The sequence below is a fragment of the Vitis vinifera genome, chromosome 1 (genome assembly GCF_030704535.1).
Source record: "Vitis vinifera cultivar Pinot Noir 40024 chromosome 1, ASM3070453v1".
NCBI classification, from domain to species: Eukaryota; Viridiplantae; Streptophyta; class Magnoliopsida; order Vitales; family Vitaceae; genus Vitis; species Vitis vinifera.
Genome location: NC_081805.1, coordinates 7,733,619 through 7,754,352, shown reverse-complemented (window position 1 = coordinate 7,754,352; position 20,734 = coordinate 7,733,619). Strand labels below are relative to the sequence as shown.

Below are 20,734 nucleotides of genomic sequence, written 5' to 3'. Positions count from 1 at the left end.
TGTTGTAATTTGCAAAGTTCCAATTCAATATTAAATTTAAATATTCATTATTCATTGAATGAATTGGATAAATTTTGTTATTTTTATTTTTATTATTTTAATTTTTTAATAACATATAAAATATATATTTATGATGTTATTGATTTATTTAATAATTTGATTAATGAATCATAAATTAATAATTTTTGTTTACTTTAATCAATGATCTGATTTTAAAAATATTAATTTTATTTAATTTATAAAATAATCTTACTTCGACTCAAACACTTGGATGAGTTTTAAACAGGGTTTCACTTTACCTCTTCTCTCACTATACTGACTTCTCAACAAAGCAACGAAGAAAGAGTGACCGACACAGTTACCAACACTATTAGAACGGTACCGACAACTCAAAATCATAATCGCATCGCGCCCGCCTATTCCTCTCTCGGATCTACGATCACCCTCCCATGAATGTCAAATAATCTTTAAAATAATTTAAAATGTGGGAATCACGGTGGTCACAACTCAGAAGGCTTTGCTTTTCTGTTCGGGAGTGAAATTTCGTTATCAAAGTGAATCACAAGCGAAGTCATCCACTCTTTTTCACTAACAAATGATTGGTGCCCACACACCCATCCAAAAATAAAATCTCTCATAAATAATAAAATTATAAAAATCGTGGAATTTTGAAAAATCTTAAGAAAAAACATCAAAGGAGAAAAAGAAGAGTCTGGATATTTCTCAAACGATGTATGGCATTTAGCCACCACCATTTCAAAAATCAAGGAACCCGCTGTTCACGGACCCCACGTTCCACGCCCTTCCACACCATTTCGCACGTGACAAGCTCGTCTTTTCTGGCTGCACGAAACGTGGCAATGTCACGGATCAACACGTATTGCGACGATCGGAGATAAAACGACCTCACACGTACGTAGTTAAGTTCCTTATTTCCGCCAAGCCAGTGTAGAACATCCAATTACTGCTTCAGTCTCGGAGCTTCTTTTCTTTGCCTCTACACTCACTCAATTCTAAGCCTTCAATCGAAGGTAGTTTCCATTCACTCAATTCTTAGCCTCCAATCGAAGGCAGTTTCTCTTATTTAATTAATTATTTCTCTTCAATTCTGGGATCAGTTCTCGCAACAATTCACCACAGATTCTAACGCTGTTGAGATCCTTGGGATGAGTGACCGGAAATTTTGATTATAATCTCAATAGTGCTATTTTCAATTTTGTTTTGTTGCTGAGAAAATCCAGGAAAAGCACAAAAAAGAAAACAAAATTTGTTATTGTTTTTGCTTATTGAAAATGAATATTTATTTTTGGGTTTGGTTCAGATTTTTGAGGAGTGAATTGATCGAGGAACATGAGCAATACGATCGGCCATAACTTACTTCACAAGAGTTTGCTCCGGCACACTCTTCTAGAACATCAAAGCAAAATAAGCTGTTCTGGAGTTTCAGGCAACGCACTGTTTCAAGCTCAGTCCCCGACGCAGATTAAAAAGTCGCCGATATCCACCAAATTCCGAGGGAACCGTTTGAATCTGAGGAAAACGAAGTTACCAATGGGAACACATCACTTGGTTTCAGTTATTCCTCGAGCTGTATTGACCACGGATACTACTTCTGAGGTAATTATAACTTTGGTAGTGTAAAACTTATCAATGATTAATTCTTTGAATTTTAGGTGTTATAGCCGAATAATTATTTCTTGTTTAATTTTTATCTGTGATTAAGAAGAATATCTGACTATCGAAGAAATAAATAATTAAACCATTCTTGAATGTAATTTTACTATTGGTTCGAGTCTTGGAGACGAAACCAGGATAGAATTGAGTTCATCTTTATGATGATAATGTTGGCTAGTTATATATTACTGAAAATTTTCCATATTTTAGGCGTATAGCGTTTGTATATTTGACCTATTTCATGGATAGAGCAATCATTTCCCAGGAAATTGAAGAAGCTTACAATTGTCATTGATGGAGTGCCCATATTTTTTAGCTTCAAGAACGACATTCATTTGGATTTTCCACTGGACTTGCACCATCTAATTTTCTGAAGCACCAAGTGGAGTTATAAAATTTGAAAATACTCATAGGTCTAGGAAAGATATTCCATGTGTGTATAGTTTGTATACATGACACAATTTTTATGTTGTCCACCATGTTATCCACTAAGGCTCCAGTTGAATATCCATTTGGAGGTCAAGATAACTTCAGCAGTTTCCTTTAATTCCTCCCATTTTTTAAGGGATCTAATTGGAGCCCAGCTACCCAGGCTTATTTCCTGAAAGGCAAAAAAATTACCCCATCTTGAACAGACTCCTAAAGTGCTTTCTTACACAGAAAGTCTTCATGGATGATGCCATCCCATTTGCTGACATTCAGAATTGCTGTATGCAACCTGATTGTCTGCTAAGCTTTTTCTAAGAAGGTGATCTTTATATTACTTGCGTGGGATTTGTGACACCATTAGGTGAGAGTTTAAAGAGTTAACTCTTCACCCCATTACGGGAAATGCTCATTGCTATTGGCTACAATGAGCCCATCACTCTGCCATTAAAGCTTCATCTCACCGGTCAGCTTCTGCTCTCTTCTATACAGGTTTTTCCTGTTCAACTATTTGTTCTCCCACATAGAAACATCACTATCTGGTAATTGAATACTGCATGAGTTGTTGTTCTTTTGAGGAAATTGAGAAAAAAAAAAAATTAATGATTTTAGTTTGTGCATTCTTCTTGCAACATGCTGAAGTTTGTCATTTGCACCTCCATTTTTTGAAATTCATGAATGTGGTAAACAATCATAATGGTTTAAAGGCATTAAAAAATTCATCAGGTGGGAAAACCTAAATTCCTTTCAGGACATAGGTTGTTTTAGTTGAAAGCAGCTGTCATTTGCTACAAACAACTCATATTCTGGATGTTCATGCTGGACTCTTTCACTTGATCTCTTGGTTATGTTTATTGTACCTCGCTCAATGTTGCCTCCCGTCGCTGAATTCAATTTTGTATTAATGTTGGCCTAGAAGTTTAGTGGTAGCTTTCTTGCTTGAATTTTCTTTTTATATTTCCACTTTTCAGTGTGCAATAGCGATCCCCTAAAAGCAGTACTTTTAAGCTTTTTGAAATTAAGGCTTCTATTTTGATAACTAATCTTGTCTCTGTATGTTATTACTTTAGGTTTCCTGAATGACCAAATTCTCTTGACAAATAAGTACTGTCTATTTTATCCCTCACTGTTTTCTGTAGTCTCTGGAAGCAAGTTTTACTCCTTGCTTTTTTGTATATCTGCAAACAAGGTTTGCTTCTATGCTGTGAACTAGGCATCAACTGAATAATTATTAATATCCTGCACAAAATGGAACATGAGATCATATCGACATGACTTGATATTTGAACAATTTGTCCAAATGTATCTGTGCACATGCTTGCATATATATAACTTATTGGTTTGGCTGTGTATTTATTTTCACTGATTTTTTCCTTTGTAGCAGCTTGCAGGAAAATTCTGCCTTGATAAAAATATCGAATTGCAGGTATATATAACTTATGAATTAGGTTTTCATAGCTAACCCTAGCTATTTGATATAGGACTTGTTCTGAGTTTGGCTGACTAGATGTATTTACAACTCATTTTAAATAAAATATTCTAACTAACAGAAGCTATACTTATTAAACTGAGCAGGTTGATGTTAGTGTTCCCACTCCAGGCTCTATGGTACAAGTAAATATTCAAGTCACAAATTGTAGTAACTCTCTGCTTCTTCATTGGGGTGCGATTCGTGACACCAAAGGGTAAACTTTTGTGTAGATATAGTGATTCCTATTAATCTCAAGTATATATATTTTTTAAATGTTGAATTTCATTTTTTCGTTGCCCCCCTCCTTCCTTTCTCGGAGTACTAATTTCAAATTTTTCTAAAAAATGCAATGTGATATACCATTTTTCTTTCTGTATACTTCTTTCAGAAAATGGGTGCTTCCTTCTCATAGCCCAGATGGCACCAAAGTATATAAGAACAAAGCTCTTAGAACTCCTTTTGTCAAAGTAAGTTCCCAATAACAATAAAAAGTCATTTTGTAGGTCTCCCATTTGATTGAGTATTTGCAGGACCCTTTTTTGATCAAATCTGATAAATTTTCATCTGTTTACTTATTTTATTGTTTTACCTCTAGTCTGGCTCCAAGTCCATCCTGAAAATAGAGGTCGATGATCCTGCAATACAAGCTATAGAGTTTCTGATAGTTGATGAAACCCAGAACAAATGGTGAGTTTCCATTAGCTTCATCATTTCTAGATCTGTTACTTCATTGTAATTTGTTTTATATGAGTCCACTTCGTTTTTTCCTTTCTTTTTAATTTTTTTTTTAATTTTTATATCGATAGGTTTAAAAATAATGGCGAGAACTTTTCTGTTAAGTTACCTGTGAAAGGAAAGATGATTCCAAATGCTTCAGTCCCTGAAGAACTCGTACAGATTCAAGCATATTTGAGGTGGGAAAGAAAGGGCAAGCAGATGTATACCCCAGAGCAAGAGAAGGCAAGTTATTATTTGTCCTTAATTCCACTTATCAACAAACAATGCATGAACACTGTGTCCAATATATTCAATGCTTTCCTCCTTTTTTGTCTTTTCTCCTTTTTTATTTTTGGTCAAGGTTTCTCATTCTCTCCATGCAGTTTCCCTTTGTCCCCATTGCTCACTGCTTACAAACAGGTTTCCCTGGTTTTGGTTTGTGTTTTTTGTCTTAATTTCTATTTCTGCTTAGATAAAAACAAAATATACCATAACAACCAAAAAAACAAACAAACAAAAACATATGCTTAACTTTTTCTAACAACCGAGAGGCATGGTATTCCTCGGCTAGCATCCAGACTGCCTTAGTTAACTACATCCCTCAGGGTTAAACATCCAGAAAGTCACGCAGTTCCATCGAACTATCAACCAAGATATAAGTTTCCTCTCCCAGTGCATGAAGGAAAAGGGGAAGTCATAAAGCTGCTTTCGCTCCTCTATCCTCCTCGTCTAGAAGCCACATTTAATCCTCTAGCCTATCTGTCCTTGCTTCCTCTAACCCTGCCTGCTATCCCAACTACAAAGAGAAAGAAGACGGCTACCCTCTAATTAGTTATTATCTGTCCGGATATAAAGTAGCTACATCCAGCTCATAGAGGATGCAATGACTCTAAAACTATGCCTTTCCTTCCCTTGAATGTGCATTTTAATTGTAGGACACTTAATAGTCATCTAAATTATGCATTCTATAAACAAATGCATCTGCAGCTCTAACACCCTGTTTGTATTGGCTTTTGAGAAGCCAAAAATTTGTTTTTTTTTTATTAGCTCAATAAGAGCTTCTGTACATGTTTGGGTAATTTTAATAAATGAGCTTTTGTCTTTAAAATAGCTTAATATGGAAGTTAGGAAGAGGTTTCTTGTAGAACCACTTTTTCTGGCTTATGGCAGAAATAGTTTCATGTTTAACAAAATTTTACAACACCTATATTGCCTCTTTAGAATTATGGTTTTGGCTTCAGTTTTGGCTTCGAATTAAAGCAAAAAACAAAAAGCAATCCTGAACAAACCCTAAATCTACCATATTACAATAATGCTAGTTGGTTTCCAGATCTTTCTGCTAATGATCCATGAAATGTGTCCTCTTGGTTAGATCACCTGTAAAGTAATAGTGTGGAAGAGTGGGATATTATTATTGTGGATCAGAATAGAATTATAGACACTGCTTTTACATTTGTCACAATTTTAAAAAACTGCTCATTCCTTCTTAAGTTCTGGGACTCTTAGACCTGTCATTGCTTCAGTGGCTTCAATGGGAATCTGTATAAAAACTGAAATGCCAGTGATGTTTCCAGAAAAATGGATTTGACTAACAGGCTTTGTTTGCTAGTATTTTGTGTGTGGAACTGGAATCCAATGATACTTAATCAGTTTACTTTCTGGGTTGTGAACTTTGTCAGGAATGTTCATACTTAATATGTAAATGCTATCACAAGTCTGGCTTATACGATAGAAAGAAAGTGTTGAGCAATCTTTTTTAGTTATTATAATGAAAGAAGTTTGATGGCTTGGTTGTTGAAATTTACAAAGTTTACAATTGGAATGCATTAAAAATGAACAAAATAACAAAATAAAGGTATATGGAATAGAATCTTGAAGTTTTACTTGTTCTTTCTTTAAAAGTGTAAAACTCTTTGTTTATGGGTGGTCCTTATGCTTTATATACAGTTAATAACTAAGCAAGTTCCACAAACACTACATGAGTTCACAAAGGCCATTCAAGAAGAAAGAATCTTCTCTCTTTCATTTTCTTTTATGAAAATAAAGAAAAAATAGGAAAATGTGTATATATATACATATATATAAATTTAAGTCTTGAATACTTATCTTCCCTAATTCATTAAATTTTTTAATAATATCACTGTGCTTTTTTTGGTGAAAATGAGATTATTAGTAGAACTTTCTTTCTGGAAGAAGATCTTCAATATTCCCAGGGAGAAAAATAGTTGGATTTTGATGATATTTAAAATCATGGTGTTAGCCTCATCCTTATTGCTGTACCTGTCCTCTTCCTTATGAAATGATGGAGATAGTAGGTACATGGGTAATTTTGAAATTTGCCTCAACCCAAAATGATGGGGATTTGTAAAATCAAGCTAATATCGTTTGCTGAAAACACTTCTTTAATACATTCGCTGAAATTTTCCTCAAAGGTTGATATAGGATGGTAACTTGCAAATTGCTTGTTTGTAGTTTATAATCTCCAATAATTGTCCTATGATGAAACTTTTAGCACAATGATTTAAGGTTATATTTTGAGTTCAATGGACCAATTATTTGGGTTTTTGTGCTTTTCCTCTACTCAATATTTATTCTTACTTTCAATAGGAGGAATATGAAGCAGCTCGAACTGAGCTAGTGGAGGAAATAGCCAGGGGTACTTCCATAGAGGACATGCGAACAAGGCTAACAAACGAATCTGCTAAAAGTGAAATAAAGGAGCAACCACATTCTGAAACCAAGAGCAAGATACCTGATGAACTTGTACAGGTACAAGCTTATATACGGTGGGAGAAAGCTGGGAAACCCAACTATACCCCAGATCAACAGTTGGTAAGTTTAAAATCTTCTTTAGGCTTGTGGTAATTTTAAGTCTTTTCAGTATAATTGGACACCAATAATGACTTATTTACTCCTTAATATGATTAAGAAGGTGTTTGCCAATCATTGCTTGTGGTTAATCTTGATTAAAATGATCTTTCCGAACAGAGAGAATTTGAAGAAGCAAGAAAAGACCTGCAAACTGAATTGGAGAAGGGCTTGTCTCTTGATGAGATACGGAAGAAGATGATCAAGGGAGAAATACAAGTTAAGGTTTCAAAACAACAGAAAAGTAGAAGGTATTTCGGTGTTGAAAGGATTCAGCGCAAAAAGAGGGATTTAATGCAGCTTCTCCACAGACATGTGACTGAATGGACAGAGGAAAAAACTCCGATTCCAATTAAAAAAACAGAGCTGACAGCAGTTGAGCAGTTTGCTAAGTTGAAGGAAGAACAAGATAGTGGTTCTGTTCTGAACAAAAAAATCTACAAAATTTCTGACAAGGAACTTCTGGTGAGAAACTGATGTGCTATTTATGTTTTTCTCCTCATTCTCTTCTCCATCAGCAGAAAATTTTACCTGCATTCTAATATATCTATTGGTTTAAAATGTTAAGGTACTTGTAACTAAGCCTGCTGGTAAGACCAAGGTGTATTTTGCTACAGATTCCAAGGAACCCCTTACCCTTCATTGGGCTGTGTCTAAAAAAGCTGGAGAGTGGTTGGTAAGATTCTGAAAATATAGACATGGACTGATGGTGAATGTTTGAATTGATGACATTGTTTGTTTTTCCATACCAGTTATGGTTATTCTTTTTGTGTATCAGTTATGTAAAACGATTGGAAAATTTGCAGGCACCGCCTCCAAGTGTACTGCCTCTGGATTCAATTTCTCTAAATGGAGCAGTGCAAACGCAATTTGTGAATAGCTCTTCTGCTGATCCTGCTTATGAGGTATGCCAAGAAATTTCATGTGATCCTGTATGCCTTATGCATTTAACTTAACTTTATCTGAGAATTAATGTGAGATTGGATGTTCTTAGAGTACTTCACCTATTCTCAATTCAATTTTCAGGTCCAAACCTTAAAAATAGAGATTGAAGAGGACAGTTTTGTGGGGATGCCATTTGTCCTTTTGTCTCAAGGAAATTGGATAAAGAATGGAGGATCAGACTTTTACATTGAATTCAGAGTTGGACCTAAGCAGGTCAAAAAGGTTGCTCTCTGTTGTAATCCCAATAAACATTTCTTCTTATCAATCTATCTTGGTGTTTCTTTATTTACTTCATCCTACATCAACCTTCTAGAATCAATGACTATATTTTTTTCCCACAAAAGGATGCTGGTGATGGCAAAGGGACAGCCAAGGCTTTGTTGGATAAAATAGCAGAAAAGGAGAGTGAAGCACAGAAGTCCTTTATGCACCGGTCAGTAATTCCTCAGGATGTTAATGAATTGTCAAGCACTTTACAGAAAGGAAACCTTTTGCACCATTTTCACCAGTATTTTAATTTAATATTCTGTGCTGGCACACTAATAAGATTGTTTTTAGATGGCTTTGAAGGATCTTAAGAGAACTTATGGTTTTGAGTGATGCCACAACTTCAAGAAAGTGTGGGTTTTTTGATTGATATAGGTTCACATTCTGACAGCATGTGATATGAAGACTTATCCCTCTGTGTAGAGGATTTCATTCTAAAAGCTAGTTGAATTCTTTATTATAAATGTATAATATTGGTGTTGCCTCTCCATTAGCTGATTGTTTATTTCTGAAGCATTGCAGTTCTTGAGTTAGGCTTAATGGTAATCCATATGGCATGTTTCTGTAATGATTAAAAGCACAAAACTGATAGTGTATATGGAAGTGGAAGTGAAGAAAATTGTACTCTAATTGGTTGATTCCTTTTGCTCTAGCTTCTTCATCAATCTATCATAATATACATGTTATCCCATTACCAGAAAACATGCTTTACCTTGTCCTTGTTGGAGATGCAATGGAATTGCAATAATTGTTTACCATTCCACACTAGGACCATTGAATCTCATCACAATATAATTAGGAGTTATCAGATATTTAACTTGAATTATGATAGATTAGAGTAGAGAAATATTCCTCATTAGTAAATTTTCCCAAAGCTGTGATATTAAACGTGCAAGCTTTCTATTAATATAGTGAATAACACCTGCCATATGATGAACGCCTACTCTTTCTTCACTACCAACTGCCATGCAATGAACACCTACTCTTTCATCTAATTGTTGGTTTTACTAGCTATCATGTGAACTTTTGAGATTTTTGGTTAGCTCATTGTCTTAAAAGTACTACAATGTTATCAAAGGCAATCGCTTGGGTTGCCTAGGCCATCAAGCCAGGCGAGGTAGATAAAAGTCACCTCTTGAAGACCCAGGTAAGGTGGCTTCAAAGAGGCAATGCCTAGGCAATCGCCTTTGACCATGAGTTAAGATTAAACATACTTAGATCATAATTTCATTCAATCTAACATTGGATTAAACAAAGTATAAGATAAAATATTATGTTATCAATTATAGAGATAATAAGATGGAGGGCTATCAATCTAATCTTGATGGAAGTGATGACAATTTTAATTTCAATGATGACTAATGATGATGATGTCTAAAGCATCTCTAGAATGTTCAATCTCTTATTTTGTTTTTTATTTTGCTTTTTAGATGATTGAAAAATTAAAATATGCATTTATATAGGATGAATATCTTTAAACAATATAATGTTTCTTATGACATGGGGTATAATATTTAACAGTTTGAATAATTATTACTATTTTGTTAATTTTATAAGACATCATGAGTGATGAAAAATTAATAGTGTTGATTGTTGAAGACAACACTTATATTGGTTGAGTATCGAATAGGTAAATATATGTATATTTTTTATCGCTTTGTTTTTCACCTTTCGCCTTAGGCTAAAAAGAGTCTTATCGCCTTGACATCGCCTTTTGCTTTTGACAACGCTGACTAAGTCATATTTTCTTTTTGCAGATTCAATATTGCAGCAGACTTGATGGATCAAGCCATTAGTGCTGGTAAATTGGGTCTTGCTGGCATTGTGGTGTGGATGAGATTTATGGCTACCAGGCAGCTTGTATGGAATAAAAACTACAACATAAAACCACGGTACAACTCTGATAGAATAATTGACTCTAGCATTTGAAGGGCCAAATTTTCTTTTGGGCTCCTGCCACCAACAGATTTCTAGTACCTCTCACCAAACTGACTCTCATTAAACTGGCCTGTTAATTAGCTTTAGATTTTATTCTAACATTTTTTACATGCAAATCCTATGCTGCAAATGTACATTCAACTAATTTTGTTTTCTTCTTTTTGTGAACAAATTCCAAGCTCATGCATGCGTGTATCATTCTCTAAAAATGCCTATCTGCTGTATTCATGCAGTGAAATCAGTAAAGCTCAGGATAGGCTTACAGACCTGCTCCAGAACAGTTACAAAACCCATCCACAGTATAGGGAACTTCTGCGAATGATAATGTCTACTGTTGGTCGTGGAGGTGAAGGGGATGTTGGACAGCGAATTCGAGATGAAATCCTGGTTCTCCAGGTGGAAATTGAACTTTTTTTTTTTTTTTTTTTTTTTGCTTTTTTTTATTTCCTTTTGCATGCTCTATTTTATCTTTCTGTGCATGTGAATGAATATTGGAATTGTCTATTGTCATTTGTTTATTCCAGCGAAACAATGATTGCAAGGGTGCAATGATGGAGGAATGGCATCAGAAGCTACATAATAACACTAGTCCTGATGATGTTATAATCTGTCAGGTATTGAGGTTGTTAATTTAGATGGTCATTTTTACTAGTTTCTATTTTTAGAACTTGTCTCTCACAAATAGTGTTCTTGCAGGCATTAATTGATTATATTAAGTGTGACTTTGACATCAGTGCTTACTGGAAAACCCTGAATGAAAATGGAATAACAAAGGAACGCCTTCTAAGTTATGATCGTGGCATCCATTCTGAACCAAATTTCAGAAAAGATCAGAAGGATGGTCTTTTGCGTGATTTAGGAAAATACATGAGAACTTTGAAGGTTGGCTTCATAAACCTATCTTGCCAGAGCTTCATTTTTATTCAGTTTTGATATGTTTCACATGAAAGCTGCACCGTGTAATAATCGAATCATCCTGGAGTTCTTGAAGTGTTGCACATAACATTTTACATATGCAAGGATTCATGCATTTGATTCTTATAGGACATAAAGGGTAATCATTGAATGTGGCCTTATGACATGATTTGAGTAAGACTTTTGAGCGTGAGAGAGAACCTAAAGATAAATACACTTGTATGCAATCATGATTGAAGCAGAAGACATTTCCCCTTTATGAAAGGGAATTAATCATGATTGAATTGGAAGATATTCTCCTTGTCTATGAGGAGAAGTTAAAAATTTTTGATGTTTAGTTTGTTCTCTTTTCATGCTTGTCATGTTGATTCAAAGCCCCATTGCTCAACTTAAAAATTTTAGTGCCATATATGACAATTCAAGAGAATTATGATTTATATGCAGGCGGTTCATTCAGGTGCAGATCTTGAGTCTGCTATCTCAAATTGCATGGGCTACAGATCTGAGGTAATATCTGGAAGTGGGTGGAGTTGTTTTAACAGCATGTTTTGTCCTTAGCATTTGATATAACTTTCAATTTTCTTCAGGGTCAAGGATTCATGGTTGGGGTGAAAATAAATCCTATACCAGGATTGCCATCTGGATTTCCAGTAATATTCTCCACCACTCTTTTATCATAGTTACTTGCTTGTACCAGTTTTACAAAAATATGTCTGACATATCAAACAGGAATTGCTTCAATTTGTTCTAGAACATGTCGAAGATAAGAATGTAGAACCCCTTCTTGAGGTATGTGAAATTTTGTAGACAATTATTTTTTCGTATGCATTGCCTTTTGTTATTTATTTATTAATTTATTTTTGTGAATGCAGGGTTTACTTGAGGCTCGTCAAGAGCTCCAGTCATTGCTTATTAAATCTCATGATCGTTTGAAGGATCTTTTATTCTTGGACATTGCTCTTGATTCTACTGTTAGAACAGCCATTGAAAGGGGATACGAGGAACTGAATAATGCTGGAGCAGAGGTATATCTAATTTTCTGCATCTTCATTTTCTTTTATTAATATCTTTCTATTCTCTTTCCTTGACTGACTGGTCTCTGAGTTATCTCTATGTTTATGAGTGGTTTTGGTTCCAAAATTTCCATTACTGTTGATTGATCCCTGGTCTTTTATATTTTGCAGAAAATTATGTACTTCATCACTCTGGTTCTTGAAAATCTTGTGCTCTCATCAGATGATAATGAGGATCTTATCTATTGCCTGAAGGTAAATAGTAGTTCATCAAAATTATTTTAATTGCTTGTTCATTGTTCATAAAATATACTAATTCTTATTTCTTGAGAACCTGGTATGACAAGTTCAATGCATATGGCTTTCAGAACAAGACAAACCCTTCAAGTAACTTTTTGGGTAAAGCAACATTGTTTGGAAGCCTTTGGCAAAAAAGTTGAGGGATTTTTTCCCCATTCATGTTTAATTATTATATGATGGTATTAGATTCCAATGTGCTATTGATTGAAAGTGCCATCCACTGCTATAGACAAATGAAATAAAATGTACCTCAGCCACTTTTCGATTTTCTCTACATCTAGAAGATAGATGGTTTGCGGGCCTTTAAACACACCTAATTGTGCTAAATGGGGAGAAGAATGGTAAAAACATGTCACATTTCTTTCTATACCTTCTCACCATGTTGTAAATCACATTCCTTCTAATACCTTCTCACCACCTTTACCTTATGTGCTTACTACTGCAAATGTTCTACCTTTTGCAGTTCCTTGAAGAATGTATCAAGTAATTCAAGTACAATAATTTTGCAGTCCCATTAATATACTTTGTTCTAGATCACGATGTTGATTCATATGTAAATCAGGGTGATGCAGCTTTTATCTTAAAGAGCAATGAGAAAAATAAAAATAACTGGAGCAATGGCATACAAAAGGAACCCTATATAAAAATTTCAATGTGAAGTGATATGGTGACAACTGTCTCTTTCATTTCATAATCAAAAGATCACCTGTCCAACTCTTCACCTCTCAACTCAATAAAGCCTTAAATCCCAACCATACACAAATTATGGGTGGAAACTATATACTGTTTTGCATCTTAACTTGATTGACATGCTCATATCTCGCTGCTTGCTCCTGAATTAAAGTTGATTTATTAAATCTTTTGAGGTTAAATTTGATCTATAATTATTTTGCTACTGTGCTCTCAGTTGTTTCTGTTAGATGGTTTTTATAATCAGAGTCATTACTTGATTCATCTTTTATGGAAGAAATGGAATAGGGGGAAAATCTGGTCCTTCAGTATTTTTCCATTGTTGTCATATTTTTGTAACTTACCCATATCATGGTTTGATTACCTTTTCTTTCATTGCTTGTGAAGGGATGGAATCATGCCCTGGGCATGTCAAAAAGCAGAGATGGTCACTGGGCATTATATGCAAAATCTGTCCTTGACAGGACACGCCTCGCCCTTACAAGCAAGGCAGAGGAATACCATCAAGTTTTGCAACCATCAGCAGAGTACCTTGGATCACTGCTTGGAGTGGACCAATGGGCTGTAAGTTAATTGGTTTAATCATTTTCTATTAAAAAACAAGAGTAGCATTATGTATAGAAATAGGAATTTATGAGTAAGTTGTAATAATCTTAATATCGTTTAGCATTATATACCATTTTACTTAGGAAATTATAACCACTTCATGCAGGTGAATATATTTACTGAAGAAATTATTCGTGCTGGATCAGCAGCATCTTTATCCTCTCTGCTTAATCGACTTGATCCAGTTCTTAGGAAGACTGCTAACCTGGGAAGGTTGATTTTCAGTGGCCCCAACTTTATCTTGTTGAAATCTCAAAAAAGTTAGAAGTGTTCATTTGAATATTAAAAAACAGATTATGATGCAACTTTGGATACTGACTAGATTTATACAATGAAGCTTGTTATGTGATGAATACCATTCTAATTCGACTTTGGCTGGCCTGGAACAGTTGGCAGGTTATCAGTCCAGTTGAAGCTGTTGGACGTGTCGTTGTTGTAGGAGAGTTGCTTACTGTTCAGAATAAATCTTATGGGCAGCCAACAATTTTGGTGGTAAAAACTGTAAAAGGAGAGGAAGAAATTCCAGATGGTGCTGTTGCTGTGCTGACACCTGACATGCCAGATGTTCTATCTCATGTTTCTGTCCGAGCAAGAAATGGCAAAGTAATAATCTTTGGCATTGAGACTATACTGTGCATGTAATTTTTCTTGGTGGTTGTTTGTTGAAAAGAATGACTGGCCATTGGCAGGTTTGCTTTGCCACATGCTTTGATCCCAAGATTCTGGCTGATCTCCAAGCAAATGAAGGGAAGTTACTGCACCTAAAACCTACATCTGCAGATATAGTTTATAGGTAAATCTAACCTTTTAGATAAATGTCATATAGCATGTTCCATGATGTGAATAACGAAGTGACATTTCAAGTGTTATTCTTTTTGTGATAAATTCAGTTCTCTCATATTCATTGTTCTTTATGAAATTCATCTATATGGATAAGTTGCATGAACTAAAAGCATTGAAATTCACCTTTTGCTTTCCCTTTTTTTTTTTTTTTTCATATCTAATCTCAGTGCAGTAAAGGAGGGTGAATTAACAGACTCAATTTCAACTAAGTCAAAAGACAATGATTCGTTGCCATCTGTTAGTTTGGTCAGAAAGCAGTTTGGTGGTAGATATGCCATATCCTCTGAGGAATTTACCAGTGAAATGGTTAGACTTGTAAAATTAACAGTTCGTTTATGTATGAGGAGGATTTTTTTTCCTTATATAGCATTGATGGAGGTGGATTTTAATTTTCTTAGGTTGGAGCTAAATCCCGAAATATCTCATATCTGAAAGGAAAAGTGCCATTGTGGGTCCAGATTCCTACATCAGTTGCTCTCCCATTTGGAGTCTTTGAGAAAGTTCTTTCAGATGGTTTGAATAAGGTTTTTCCTGCGTTACATCTTCCTTTTGTTTTCAAGCACCCATCTAGAGTATTCAGCTGCATTTGGTTAGAATCTCTTCATTCAAAACCTTATAATGTTTGCATAATTAGTAAAAAATAAGGATAATTTTTGTTTTATCCAGTCAAACACTAGGTATTTTTTACATTGACATCAAATTCTGACAAATTGGTTTCTTAGGGATTTATAGTTGCCAATGGTAATGGATACACGATGGAGAGGCCTTTATAGTTTGAAATATGGAGGTGGGAGAATTCTGTGAGCCCAAATTTTTGCATGTACTGGTCATGACACCAGTGAGATATATTAGGCTTCAAAAGATTGAACAGAAAAATCAACCAAATAGCCCATGGCCTCTGTGTAAGATGCATCTCCATTAGCTAGTGATAATTAAGAATGTCTTAAGCTCAGCCCAGTGTTTCATAAGCATGTTTCAGTGTATAATATTTTAACATTGCCATAGGAAGCATTATGAAGGAGGAGGTTTCCTGGAAGTGAACTCAGTTATTCTTCAGACAAATTCTGATGGAATATTTCCATGACCAGCATGACCAAAATGCAATTCCATTGTTGAAGTTCATTATTTTCAAAATCTAATTACGATGACTTTTCTGGAGCAACATTTTCTTCTGTGATATTTGCACCAATATCTTGAGAGAAAAAGGAAAAACTTCTATGTACTGGCATAATCTGATTGAGTCCTCTCTCTCTCTCTCTCTCTCTCTTTCATTTAATTGCAGGAAGTGTCTGAAAAGTTGCGGAGCTTGAAAGGAGGGTTAGGTAAAGGGAACTTTGCTGTCCTCACTGAGATTCGTAAGACAGTTTTACAGCTTTCAGCACCATCTCAGCTGGTATGTCCTTCAGATGATTGGACTGCAGATTTATTCTGTCATATTAGCTTCAGATAATATATTGTAAAGAGTACATTTTTCTTACCATGCTTTTTCTTACAATTAGACATAAAACAGTTATGATTTAGGCAATATATTCTCCAAAGTTTTCAATCTGTGCTTGTAGCTTTGCTGTTGACCTGACATTCTTTCTCATGTCCCCTAATTTCTATGGACAATCATGCTTTAGGGGTAGATGGGAGTGAAAATTGCTCTAAAGGGGTTGAACTTTGCATAAATAGTGTAAAAGTGTATAGGAAGTTATGAAATTGCTCTAGAGGACTTAAGGTTAATTTATCATCCGTAAATATCCAAAATACCCTTAAGAGCCTTTTTTTTTTTAAAAAGGTGGCAATAAAGTACTCATAATAATTAATATATTAAGATTTCAAGAAAAATTAAAAAAATAATAAATAAAATCTTTTTTCAAAATCTATTTAATAGTCATATGGTTTGTTTTTTTTTCAATTTACAACTATTATCTTAAGTTTTTTATTAATTTAACATTCAATTATTATTATTTTTTATTTTTTATTTTTAAAATTAATTAAATAGCAATTACATAAGACATGTTTATTTTAATTTATTATAAAAGACATGTTTATATTAATTTATTTTTCATTAATTTAACTTGCTTATTGTTTTTATTTTTTATTTTGAAATTTAATTAAATAACAACTCTATAAAGCGTATTTATCTTAATTTATTTTTTAGTAATTTAACGCTCGAATTATTATTATTTTTTATTTTGAAAATTTGAATTTCTTTTTTGAAATTTAATTAAATAATAACTGTATAAGACATCTATAAATTTGCAAACTATGGATTTATATATATATATATATATTCATCTTCTTTGTTTGTTTCCATACAAAATTACTAGAAAAATTATTTACACACATACATAAATATCAAATATAATTTTTATTTTTATTCCTTTTTTTTACATATGTTCACACATATACAAAACATTTAATACTAAATGTATAAAACATTTTCACATTTTTATTAACATCCATAGAATCACGCAAATATATTTACAACAGGCAGACTTATACAACCATGTACAACTAATACAAACACCTTATACATTTAGTACAAGTGTCTTGTACATATGTGAAAATATAAAAAAAAAAAATATTTGACATTTGTGCATGTTTAAACAATGTTTCCAATGATATAAAAAACAAACAAAGAATATAAAGAAAAATACCTAATATATTCACAATAGGCAGACTTGTACAAGCCTTGTACACCTAGTATGAATGCCTTGTACATTTAGTACAAGTTCCTTGGACATGTGCGAAAATATTAAAAAAAAAAAATTATATTTGACATTTACTCGTGTAAATAATATTTGCAATGGTTTGATATCAAAGACAAACTATGAGAATCAAGAAAAACATATAAATAGAGAAGTGTGAATGATAAAGGAGATTTTTTATCCAAAAATTTTCATGGACTGAAACAATTATGCAAACTTCAATCCTTTTAGAGCTATTTTGAGGCCCATCTGCCCTTGAAGTGTAATTGACCCAATTTCTATAGGACCCCTTTGTTTACTATAGAATCAGCTAGATATCCCACCCAAAGCTGATCTCTGGTTCTGAATGTTGTCTTGGCACTATGCTCTTGAGACCTAGCTCAAGTGGCAAGGGGGTGGAGTGAGAATGTGGGGTATTCCCGATTTGACTTCCAACAAGGATAAAAGGGGGAAAAAGGGGGGTTGCCTATCAAAAAAGAAAAAGTTTAATTCAATAGTGTGAACTGGATATTACATGATAGGCATTGCTTTCATCAGATGAGTAACTGCAGGGACCTCTAGGCTGAATCATGAAGTTGATCTTAAGCTCATACCTCACAGGCAAGAGTTCTTTTCAGGTGCAAGAGCTGAAAGATAAGATGAAAAGTTCTGGAATGCCTTGGCCTGGTGATGAAGGTGAACAGCGCTGGGAACAAGCTTGGATGGCTATAAAGAAGGTAAGTTTTATCCTGCATTATGAAACAACAAATGATGGTGTTTGGTAAATAAAGTTGATGACAAGACAACTTAATCTCTTAATTGAAGTCATTAAGCACATCACGTATGTTTGGTAAAATATCCTAATATTGTAACTTAAAAGTTAAAAATGACTTAGTCAAAATAAGTAACTTATTCCTTCCCCTGTTTCTCTCTCAAAGCCTCATTATTGAATATCAGTGAGGGTAAAAATGTGAATTTAATAGTCCCCCTTAATGCATAAAGGAAAAATTAAGTAATAAATTTTAAGTTGATAACTTGAGTAAAATTCAACTTAAAATCAATTTAAGTCATCAAGTATTAGGTTTTAAGTTTTACTAAACACCACCCTAGTGTTTGACGGCTTAGATTGGAAGTAATGTTTTACTTCTAAGAATAGAAGTAATGTCTTGTTTTCTCCCAGATATTTTTTTTCAGGACTGTGTAATCTATATCTCCTCCTCTATGGATGTTGAGAAGAAGTGGATTTGTCCTTGTATATTCTGGAGCCTAAAGAACTGCTTTCTTTATATGCATGCATTTATGCACAATAATTTGCAGATTACTGTATTGGATTTAACTTCTTAGTGGTTTTCAATTAAGTGTCTGTAATATGTTGCTTGCTTGTAACTGCAGCTTACAATCTTTCCTTAAAGCTACCCTGATACTCCCATCAAACAATTCTGACATTTTGATGTATGCCATTGATCTGTTCTTTTCAGGTCTGGGCTTCAAAGTGGAATGAAAGAGCATACTTTAGCACCAGAAAAGTGAAATTGGATCATGATTATCTGTGCATGGCTGTCCTAGTTCAAGAAATAATAAATGCTGATTATGCATTTGTCATCCACACAACTAATCCATCCTCAGGAGACTCATCAGAGATATATGCTGAGGTACTGCACTAATTTTTTAGTTTTGTTCTATTGGATACCAAGAATATTTAGGCCTCCATTCTGGCATAGGTGGTGAGGGGACTCGGAGAAACTCTAGTTGGAGCTTATCCAGGTCGTGCTTTGAGTTTTATCTGCAAGAAGAATGATCTCAACTCTCCTCAGGTGAGTAGTTCATCTGATGTGATCTCATGAGGGGGTGTTATGTTTGAAATGCTCATGATGGATCTGAATCTAATTTCTGGTTCTGTTGAAAAGTACTAGTGGCTGCTTATTTTGGTAACTTTCAAAGCTAATTGGGAGAACAAAGTTTCACTGGTTATCAAAATTATTGTAATCTATGCTGTAATTCCTAAGTAGCATTCAGATAATGTGAATTGATCATTGAAAAATCTAGCATTGTCTGTGCTCACAACTTGGGTTACTTCCAGGTGTTGGGTTACCCAAGCAAGCCCATTGGCCTCTTTATAACACGATCTATTATCTTCCGATCTGACTCTAATGGTGAAGATCTAGAAGGTTATGCTGGTGCAGGCCTTTACGATAGGTAAACTCCTTTATAGCTTTACTGCTATTCTGATGCAATAAAATCGTCATAGATGGATGAAATCTTATTTATCATTGGCTATTCATTGTTTCTTGAAAGGTGGACTACAACTTCCTAGTTATCTGGTCTAGAACCTTTGATGATAATGTGAACTGTCCATTAACCCAATTATTTGCACTGTCCAAACACTGAGGTGCTAAAACCTAGCTGATTCTTGGTCTGGTTGGTTGAAATCTCTATTCATTTTATCTCAATAAAATCACTAGTCAAGATGACTCAGAAATTGGTCAGGTTTTAGTCTTTGATGGAAAGCTTCCGTCCAGTAATCTGTAGGTAGAATGTACTGTATTGCCATCCCTTTGTGTCCATTGCTGCCTCTATGGCATATGCAGTCAAGCATTTTCAGTCACATGGAAAATTTGGCTGTGTTTGCATTTCTGCCTCAAATGCTTTAAACTGATAAAATTTTACTTTTTCCTCAGTGTGCCGATGGATAAAGAGGAAAAAGTCGTACTTGATTATTCGTCTGATCCATTGATGATTGATGGCAACTTTCGGCAGTCGATCCTCTCTAGCATTGCTCGTGCAGGAAATGCAATTGAAGAGTTGTATGGGTCACCTCAAGATATTGAAGGTGTGGTTAGAGACGGGAAAATTTATGTTGTCCAAACAAGACCGCAGATGTGATCCTGATTCTTTTTTGTATCCTCGTAAAGGGACGAGCTATTTAAATGATAGTAGGAGGGAAAAAAAAATCGGGGGAAACCTGTAGAGAAATAAAGTGGGTGCAAGAAGCTTCACACGGAAGTTTGTCAATAGGCCATCTTGTACAATACAAACATAAAATTTTATTTCTATCTCATAAGGCATTATACTATTGCCTCTGTTGCGACAATTTTCACGTCCCTGCCTCGCATTGAATGACCTACTCCGACTTTGTTTATGGTAATGAACACCAAGTCCACCATAAATGCTGGTGAAAGGTTAAATCAACATATGTCCTGCTAGTTTTCTGCCAATTACAGATAGTCCTTTTTATGCAGGAGAGTGAGATTTTGCGAATGATCTTGGGTATACTAAGTCGAGTTTCTACCATTTATCAGGAATTGTGGCAAAATATTCCATCTTTCGGTTCAGTGTGATCCTTTTATTGTGTATGTAGGCGTGTGTGTTCTCAAAATCGTCAGTGA

The 20,734-nt window shown here is 34.4% G+C and overlaps 1 protein-coding gene across 3 annotated transcripts; it reads left to right on the top strand.

Annotated features, from left to right (window-relative positions):
• The first annotated feature begins 779 nt into the window (after positions 1-779).
• LOC100246568 (alpha-glucan water dikinase, chloroplastic) lies at positions 780-20,439 on the top strand. 3 transcript variants are annotated; one of them, XM_002270449.4, is made up of 34 exons: positions 780-1,031; positions 1,322-1,617; positions 3,485-3,526; positions 3,676-3,785; positions 3,960-4,038; positions 4,167-4,258; positions 4,378-4,531; positions 6,896-7,120; positions 7,277-7,621; positions 7,725-7,832; positions 7,963-8,061; positions 8,183-8,323; positions 8,446-8,534; positions 10,126-10,260; positions 10,540-10,702; positions 10,831-10,920; positions 11,003-11,188; positions 11,666-11,728; positions 11,809-11,871; positions 11,951-12,010; positions 12,094-12,246; positions 12,406-12,489; positions 13,612-13,788; positions 13,937-14,043; positions 14,220-14,433; positions 14,520-14,623; positions 14,841-14,979; positions 15,072-15,197; positions 15,956-16,066; positions 17,987-18,085; positions 18,827-19,000; positions 19,070-19,162; positions 19,429-19,544; positions 20,027-20,439. In XM_002270449.4, exons 2-34 carry the CDS (start codon positions 1,351-1,353, stop codon positions 20,229-20,231), a joined length of 4,413 nt encoding a protein of 1,470 aa, XP_002270485.1. In that variant the 5' UTR covers positions 780-1,031; positions 1,322-1,350; the 3' UTR covers positions 20,232-20,439. The 3 variants fall into 3 exon arrangements, with proteins under 3 accessions (XP_002270485.1, XP_010651715.1, XP_059595691.1); XM_010653413.3 differs by having other exon boundaries at positions 901-1,031; positions 3,482-3,526; XM_059739708.1 differs by lacking the exon at positions 780-1,031 and adding an exon at positions 1,048-1,070 and having other exon boundaries at positions 3,482-3,526.
• Positions 20,440-20,734: the final 295 nt, after the last annotated feature.